Source organism: Actinia tenebrosa, unplaced genomic scaffold (assembly GCF_029948245.1).
Source record: "Actinia tenebrosa isolate PJP-AT-01 unplaced genomic scaffold, QUT_ActTen_1.0 PGA_scaffold1__47_contigs__length_23844297, whole genome shotgun sequence".
Taxonomy (NCBI): Eukaryota; Metazoa; Cnidaria; class Anthozoa; order Actiniaria; family Actiniidae; genus Actinia; species Actinia tenebrosa.
This window is the reverse complement of record NW_028292578.1, coordinates 5,732,128-5,741,611: the sequence shown is the minus strand read 5'-3', so window position 1 is coordinate 5,741,611 and position 9,484 is coordinate 5,732,128. Positions and strand designations below refer to the sequence as shown.

Here is a 9,484-nt window from a genome sequence, read left to right as displayed (position 1 = left end):
CCGAATTGAAATATTTATTATTTTTGCTAAAGCATTGCCGAAGAAACTCTTTTCACACTTCAAAATTCTAGTAGGACAAGAGTATAGACCATGAGATTTGTTGTTGGAAAGCAATATAATTTCATACTCGACCTCTTCAGGTGTAGCTGGTTGAAAGAAAAAGGAATCTGAATTTTGGACGGTAGGAAGGTAGTCAGAAAAATTATTTGTTGATGGAGGTAATTTTGCTGCTAGGTTGAAACCAACAGATGCAAAATGCTTATTAAGAATATTAGGAATTCTCTCAGAGTCACGTACTATTCCAGTTCCACTAAGCTCCTTAATAGCACATATAGATTTTAACTTTTTCTTTTTGTGATTTATTATGCTATTAATTCCCTGCCAAGTTTTCTTTATATTAGACAAATTATCATCGAAATAAGCTTGGTAATAAAGCTGCTTACTAATTCGAGTTAACCTTGATAATTTGTTTCTATACAGCCTATATTTTTCTTGATCCCCCGAATGAAAAAGATAATTTTTAATCTTAATTGAAGTTTTTAATCCCTTTGTAATCCAAGGCTTAGAAAATTGTTTAGCTTTATGGCGCGAAAGTTTTACCATAGGTGCATGCTTATTTACAAGGTTATTGATTTTCTTGTAAAAAGAAGAAAAAACTTTATCAGCATCATCATTACAGAAAACGGAAGCCCAGTTAATTTGTTTAAGCTCATCATTAAAGCGATCAGCAGAAAATCGTGAAAAATCACGTAATTTGGTTGCATGATGAGGTTTGTGTACGTTCTTATTGAGTGAGTTGAAATTAATGCAGAATTGTGCAAAATGATCACTTATATCAGATATTATGTTGCCACTAACCGTTACTTTAGGATTGTTAGTAAGAATGTTATCAATCAAGGTGGCCGATCTAGAAGTGACTCGAGTTGGTTTGTCAATAGTAGGAAATAAATAATAACTTTGTAAAGATAGTAAGAAATTATTGCTAAAGGTAGAAAATTCTGATTTAAGAAGATCTATGTTGAAATCTCCCAATATGTAGACAGGTTTACCGGAAGATATGAACCTTTCAGACATTTTGTCAAAATAAGATTGAAATAGCTCAGGAGAATTATGTTGTCTATATATTACACCACAAATTATATTTTTCTTATCTACAAATTGTATTTCAATCCAAAGTGCTTGAAAAGCTTCATTACTATTTTTTTCAATTACGGTATAATTCAATTGGTTGTTGATGTACATCCCAACACCTCCTGAGGCTAGGGGCGTTGGAACGTATTCAAATTCGTAACCTGTAATATTAGGATTAAACCCAAGTAAATTTGCATTGGAAATTTTAGTTTCTGTTACTCCAATAACATCGAAATGAAAATCAAGTTCATCAAGTAAATGAGTTTGGAAATTATCAAAATTGCGTTTCAAGCTCCTGACATTATTATGTAATATTGAAAAACTAGATTGCAATTCCTTTTTAGAATAAATATTTTTTAAATCTACAAAACTTTTAGCAGAATAATAGTTACTTCTAATACAATGATTAGTAAGGTTATTGTCAGGGTCGACCCTAAGATCTGACGCAGTATTTAGACTGAAAAGATCTAGATCATAAAAACTAGAAAGTGTTTCGAGATATTTCTTGCTTGGTAATGACGATTTCAAGCTATTATTAAACTGACCGTGACAACTTATGATATCAATTCCAAAATAAGGTAATTCTCTAAGCAGAGATTTTGTTATTTTTATAAAATTTTTATCTTTTTTCATGGCAAAAATTTGAAATTAAATATCATAAACTTGAAGTGAAAAGTACTTAGCTGGCTGGAAAAAAACACTATAAGTTGTTTAGTCATCTTGGTCATAGTCTTCAGCATACACTTGTGCATCTTCGCCTTGCTTTAACTTATCCAGATCTTCGTACTTGGTCAACTTTATAACAGTCGATGAGTCATCTTTTCGAAGAAAAACAGCCGTGCTTTTTGACCAACAAAACTTGTAATCATTTGCACTTTTAAAACGCTTTGTTTCGTATAACAGACTTTGCAGCCTCGGGGTTAAGTGATGGTAAATACTAACGTGTTTCAAGGTCATGAAAGGAGGAAGACCAAGGTCACTTGGGGTCAAATTACGTAACGCCTTTTTGGCAGCCATTACTTCTTCCTTCGCTAAACGGCGAGTAAACTTGCAAATAATAGGATCAGGATAATTTTGTCCAGGGCGACTAGGCTTCCTCTTAGGAACTGTATGAGCAGTGTCGATGTCTTGTAAAGTGACATCACTTGCACCCATACTGTGAAAAATCTTTAAGCACAGATCTGCAGTGGAACGGGAAGATTCTCGTATCTCTGTTTGAGGGACGCCAACGATCTTGATGTTGTACTGATAGCTATATTGCTGGATGCTTTCAATAACTTCGTCAATCTGATAAATCTTAATTGAGAGCTCTCATTCTCACGAGAAAAACTACTTCTTGTTTTACTTTATTCCAGTAAGACTGCAACACCAAAAACAATGAGAGCTTTCATGTGCAAGGCATGCGAGGTATTGTTTTAAACGTGAAGTTCATTTGCATGCAAAGTATATAAGGACTGAAGTTTCTTCACTACAAACACCACAGGTCCGCGGCAGAAGACACGTCGCTCTTGTAAGTATAGGTTTTTGCCTTTTTTTGTCTTTTCTACAGGTATTTGAGCTCGTTTTAATGTTAATTTTCTCTTTTCTTTCTAAGAGACGACATTTGCTGCTGCTGCTGTTCAAAGGATAAACGCTCTTGCAAGTAAGTCAAGATTTCCTTTCCTTTTCTTTGTCCTTTCTCGTGTATTTTACTATTTCATGCGAGCTTTACGACACTGTTGATTTTCCTTTTATTCCCTTGGAGTTATTGCCTACTTTTACTCACTGGTTAACCGATCGATAAAACTTTTAAATCGTTTAAGTTCTTATCAAAACCCAGAAGATCTAAAATATTCCGCGAAATAGTCGCATTTGTAACCTAATATTCGTCATATTCTAAAGTTCTACGAAAACTTGGCACACCCTATACATTCTAACGTGCCAGTTTACGCTTGTATTCTTTTGAAGATAAACGACTTCAGTAGCTAAATCTTTGCCTAAATTATTAGCCTAAATTATTTCTGGTGGCTGCTAATATATCTCGTGTAAGAGGAAACTACCGTACGTTTCCTTACGTTTTAATTAATCAGGAACATTGTGGATTTAGTTTGTTTTGTTATATAATAACCATTTTGAAAATGCTTCCAACTCACTGATAAAACTAGTGTGAACCGGTTTCTTATTAAAGCCTTATAATTATCATAGAAAAATGTCGCTATTCTGAATCTTTTGCAAAAAATTCCTCGTATACTTTAAAGCAAGTGATATTCGATCGTATGTAAATTCGTTTCAACCGACGATTGCATAAGCATATAATCCAAATGCAACTGTACTTGTTCATTGCGTAACAATATTCCAACTGAATATAGAACGACAGTGTAAGAAACAATGCCGAGTGTAACATCCAAATACCACGCCTCTTTCCATCGAGAGAAAATAGATCTAGTGTGAAGTCATTACAGTCGGGTTCACATTACCTCACACCTTCGGGTTCTAAACTATGTTCGGAAATTCCCAAGTTGGCGATCAACTTTTTTGGGACTTCGAATGAGCTTTTGAACTTCCCGCCAATGTTTGAAACCTGTTTTAGTATGTAAGTTGCCAAATGTATATCATAAAGGAAATCCAAAAGCTTCTGGTTACTGCAAAATAAGCCAACCAAATTCTGAACTTCGGCGTGAAGTTCATAACGAACTTCGTTTCCAAGTTCCGAAACTGGTCGCCAACTTGAGAATTTCCGAATATAGTTCGGAAACCGAAGGTGTACACATTACACAGTACACAGATCCTAATTCCATTGTTTTTGTGTGTGTCTATTTGACTATTACACGTTAGCTAGCACTTTTTTTAATTCGTTCACTTTCTTTCGAGATTAATTATTCTCCCACTTTATAAAATAACTGTTATAAATGTCGCGTTCTGATTGGCTTGAAGCGCGTGCTTTATGAGAGCACATTGCATGCGCGCGCACTTTCCGTTGCGTCATTCCTATCTATTATTGTAATTTGTATTTATATAAAAGAAATAAAAAACTTGCTTGCTGTGTGCTTTTATAAAGCACTTGGGGATTGGCAGAACATTCGAAAATTGTCCAGAAGCACTTCTCTACGCGTCGTGCTTCTCCTAACACTTCTCTCGTGTTCTGCCAACCCCCGCGTGCTTTATGACTGCACACAGCACGCGCGCGCGTTTTCTATTTCTTCATTAGCATCGCCTAGTAGCCATTAACTATTAGCAAGTTAAATAAGACTTTTTTTCCCAAAGGTAAACAACCCAACTGCCTTCTGCGCTGAGTTGTTCTTGGCAAGGCTCAAGTACTTCTGAGGTAAGGTGAAGTTAAAGTATGAATCATACCACCTATACCAAAACATTTTGAAAACAATTCAAAATTAGTTTTAAAAACTTATCAAGATTTTTCAGATCTCCTCTCAACGACAATAATCTCTGTTCACTTTTCCAAACAAATTCAGTCCCGAGTCGAAGGATTTTTAGTCATTCTATAAGGTTTAATAGAATCCTTTTTATCGAAATATTTTAAAAGTCGCCCATCAGTAAAGTCACCCGCAATAGCCCTCGTTCAGGGTCTAAATTACAGCTGTGTTCCTTGATTACAGACTCATTTACTCAGGCTTAGCCTCGTATCAGTGTCTTAATAATTATTCACAAATACTTAACGGTAAAGTTAAGAATGCACAACTTCAACCTTGATTGGAAACAGAAAAAGGGCTAACCCTGAGAAACAGAACTAGAAACTGAAGTATGTTCTTGCTGAAAACCTCTACTTTTAATGATATCGATATAACAATCGTAGTTTTCACTGATGCATATCACAAATGTCATAAAACTTGTGGATCCACACTACTTTGACAATGTGATGACGCAATTTATCGTCAATAAGAGGACAGACACATAAAAAACTGATGTCTATTTATTAAGAATAAGATACTACGAATTTAGAAGTTTGGCTCTAGTATCTTCCGATTTGCGGTTTCCTAAATATGTTGCTTTTTCAAATAACATAGTATTACTTAGTAATATCATTGTTAACTAATGATGATTAATATATCTCACAAATAATCCTTCGTCATCGGGATGACGTCATTCCAATGTTTTGGTAAGCAAAATCTCACAAATACGTCTGTAATCGCTTTTAGCTCTAAAACGAAAGTCGGGCACCCCATTTTTTATTATTTTTTTGAAAGTATTCGGCAATACCTAACTTTAGAGGAAAAATTAAAAACATCTTACAATGGGATCAAATCGAAATTACATATTTTGTGTATAATTGGAATATAATTTCACCTAACGCGAAGGCTTCAAGTCCAAACTTTCAGGACAATAGCATTTTATATTTCTAACACAAATTTTAAATACAAACTTGTTATTTGGTTATTTTCTAGTCTTCTGTGAATGGAAAAATGGGGGCGACCAATTAATTTTTTCAGTAAAATACGGATTATTTTTGACAGCTTTCCATGTTTACGTTTTTCTCGCGTTTTTATCCTAAGAAGGATGAACTTCCACGTATTCTGACGGCTAAAAGAAGTTGGGGATCCCCATATTTTATTTGCTTATTTTACTTCTAGTATGATGTTCTTTCATCCTGCTTATTTTTTTAAAAATCTGACAATGGGATCTTTTGCCCATGAACGTTCTTAAGAGAAATTCATTTGCAAAGGTGTGCAGCTTGAACAATACCAATGTTTTGAAATTCCACGGACTCTTAATGGTATCTGTGAATAGCTGACTTATAAACGAGGCTAAGCCTGTACAAACGAGTCTGGTCTTCAAAAATAGCGGTATGCATCGAATGCCAAAAACTGGTGTATTTTAGAAGTAGGTTTAAGTCGCTACGTTACGAAAATTATTTTATTCTAAACCCATCGAGCTTGCGTGTTGGCAGAGGGTGCTGACACGTAACAATATTTTTAAATATTTTTAATATTAATATTCATTAAATAAAAGCATTTAAATATATGTTTACGCCCTACCACATACCGCCCTATTTTTACGGTGCTGTGTGGCCCTTGAGGATAAGGACCATCATCAGAAATAGCTGTACAGTGTCTTATGTCTTGTTGCTTACAAAGGTAACAGCTTTTGTTTTTCTATTTAACAGCTCGCGTGACTTCGCTGAAGCCATGGATTATGCACTATTCTTCTTCAGTTTTCTGGGGATCGTCCAAGCGTTTCAAGGTAAAAACTTCAAGACCATCTCATTGTGATCAAGCTTTGCATATCTATATTCTAACCCATAATAAAATTAAACATTTTCTAAGAATAGAATAAAGATTTCATTCTGTTTTCGTTTTTCAAGGATCCAGTGAGAAAATGAATGTCTGTTTTCTTTAAATTACAATAAAAAAAAATAAAAATAAAAAAAATTGAGAATAAGGAAGAACTATAGTTTGGGCTTTTTGCAAGATCCATTTGTCAAGCAAGTTTGAAACACGAATTTACATATTTTTACAATAGCACGATGATGTTTTTGGCATACGGACTATGAGCATGCGCAAACGTCTTTCAATCGTGTGCTCGACAACCAAGCTTTATGAACTGCACATGTGCAAATAGTAATTCATTTAGCCACGTACAGTAATATTTACATTAAATTATTGAACGGTTATCATTCAATCAATAGCGACATTAATTAACTGTTATGTATTTCACTTCTTTGACGCAGCCAATCAGCTTGGCCGTCCGTTCAATATCCTTCATGGCCTGAAGCCCGTCCTCCCGGTTCAGGGAGATTTCGGTTCAGTATTTTATCCAGTGAAGAAGACCAAGCTGTTCAAAAACATCCAGCATGAAACCGTCCAAACAAACAATCCGTATTTTAGCGACTTCGTACAGCTGACGTACCATCCAGATGACAAAGATTTGATCAAAACGTTTTTCTCCATTTGGAAATTCGAGGACGAGAATCGTGATGCGGGGCCATTCACCTTCCAACCAACTTTAAGGGACAAGAAAGCAAGTACCAAAGAGACCTACGCTACTCTACTAGGAATATCGCCTGAAAACATGGTGGGAAAATTCTACGTCTTGGCACGCTACTGGAAGAAGTAGCTGGTACTGGAAGATTAAGTTCTACAGTAACCACGACGCTAGTTTTCAACTGGAGCTTCGTATACTATCTTGTGGAGACATTCATCCTAACCCTGGCCACGACGACAGAAACAATAATGACAATGTAGACACAAAAAATAAGGTGACAAATCAAACCTCGAAGTTATCAGTATTCTACTCGAATGCCAGGAGTATCGTAAACAAAATCGCAAAATTGCAACTAGAATTAGCCAAAAGCCAAGTTGACATCATAGTCCTTACTGAGACCCATCTAGACGCTTCGATAACGGACGCCGAAGTATTCGGCAACGACTATAGTGTTTATAGAAGAGACCGTCCTGGAAATGCGGGAAGACATGGCGGAGGAGTGTTGATTGCCACGAGAAATTGTATTATAACTTCTTTAAGAGAAGATTTAAATTGTCAATCAGAAATACTCTTTATTGATATAACTACCGGGAACAACAACAAGAAGTTAACCATTGGAGTGTTTTATAGACCACCAAACAGCAATCTCAAACCTTTAGAAGACCTTCAGAATTGTCTCACTAACATTTCAACTACGGATTTATTAATACTTGGTGACTTTAATCTTAGCGAGTTTGACTGGGCTACCAACCAACCTACAAAAACCTCTGAACATCACACTCTTCTCTCAGAAATAATTCATGATAACTTTTTACAACAATCAGTTGATGAACCTACTCGCGAGAAGAATATTTTAGATCTTGTACTAACTACAAATGCTGATTTGATTAAAGACCTCGAAGTCGGAGAACCCTTCTCCGACCACAATTCAATAACTTTCAAAGTGGACACCCATCCTTATCAAAACCGTGTGTCAAAAAAAGAAGTCTACGCATTTAGCAAAGCCGATTGGAATCATCTTAGAGCTCTGTTTAATAAAACACCGTGGGATTGTATTTTGGAAGACGAAGATATAAACACCAATTGGGAAACCTGGAAAGACCTTTACTTTGCAGCAGTCAACGATAGTATACCAAAATACCGTCAAAAAAGGAAAATTAGTGCACCATGGATTACCAAAGATCTAATAAAACTGTGCAGGAAAAAGAAAAACCTCTATAAAAAAGCCAAAAAATCGAACAACGAGGAACAGTGGACTGCGTACCGTAATCTAAACAACTCTTTGAAAAAGCAATGCAATTCAGCAAAATGGAACCATCTGAAAGATCTAGCAAACAAATTAAAATCCGAGAACAATTCAAAGCCATTCTGGAACTACATGAAATCAAAACGAAAAGGTACCAACGACTTAGTGTTGCTGAAAGAAGGAAGTCAAGAAGTGACAAGTGATCAAGACATAGCACAACACATGAATGAATACTTTTCATCTGTATTTACACGAGAACAATGCATCCTTCCAGAATTTGGCTTTGTTGTTACTGAAAAGTTACGCAACGTTCAATGTTCAGCTAATGAAGTGGAAAGTTATCTAAAAGAATTGAACATTCACAAGTCCCCTGGGCCCGATCAAGTACTACCGCGTATCTTGAAAGAATGTGCAAAGGAATTATCCACATCACTGTGCAAGATGTTTAACAAGTCGTTTTATTCTGGTACACTTCCATCGGACTGGAAAATTGCAAATATAACTCCAATCCACAAAAAAGGTCCAAAACACAACAAGGAAAATTACCGTCAAATCTCGTTGACATCTATCATTTGTAAAGTGGCAGAGAAAATAGTACGATCAAGAGTCATAGCCTTCTGGACAGAACATCAACTATTAAACCAAAATCAATTTGGATACTTAAAAGGCAGATCAACGGTAGGCCAACTTCTAAGTAGCTATAATGACTGGTGTTTATCAAGAAATACCTCAAAAGCGACAGATGTTATCTTTTTAGACCTGTCAAAGGCGTTTGACAGCGTTCCACATGAACGCCTACTCTTCAAGCTTAACAGGTATGGCATTGACGATCAATTACTATTGTGGTTCAGGAATTTTCTAACTAATAGAAAACAAAGAGTGCAAATACGTGGATCCTTTTCTGATTGGTCTCCAGTAACATCGGGTGTCCCGCAAGGTTCAATTCTGGGGCCGATCTTGTTTCTGTTATATGTAAATGACATTCCAAATGTAGCCACATCAAGCATCAAATTGTTTGCTGATGATACTAAGATCTATCGACGACTAACCGACGTTGGGGATGTAACAGCTCTACAGTCGGACCTTGCTTCTTTAGAAGACTGGGCGGCGGATTGGCAAGTCAAGTTTAACCCTAAAAAGTGTGAAGCCATGAGGATAACTCATAAGGGTGATAAGAATAGAACACAATAT

The 9,484-nt window shown here is 35.9% G+C and overlaps 1 protein-coding gene across 1 annotated transcript; it reads right to left on the bottom strand.

The window, feature by feature from the left end:
• Positions 1 to 1,842: 1,842 nt before the first annotated feature.
• Positions 1,843 to 6,828, bottom strand: LOC116289080 (uncharacterized). The gene is made up of 2 exons (XM_031695969.2): positions 6,795 to 6,828; positions 1,843 to 2,441 (listed from the first exon to the last, which is right to left on the bottom strand). Exons 1-2 carry the CDS (start codon positions 6,826 to 6,828, stop codon positions 1,843 to 1,845), a joined length of 633 nt encoding a protein of 210 aa, XP_031551829.2.
• Positions 6,829 to 9,484: the final 2,656 nt, after the last annotated feature.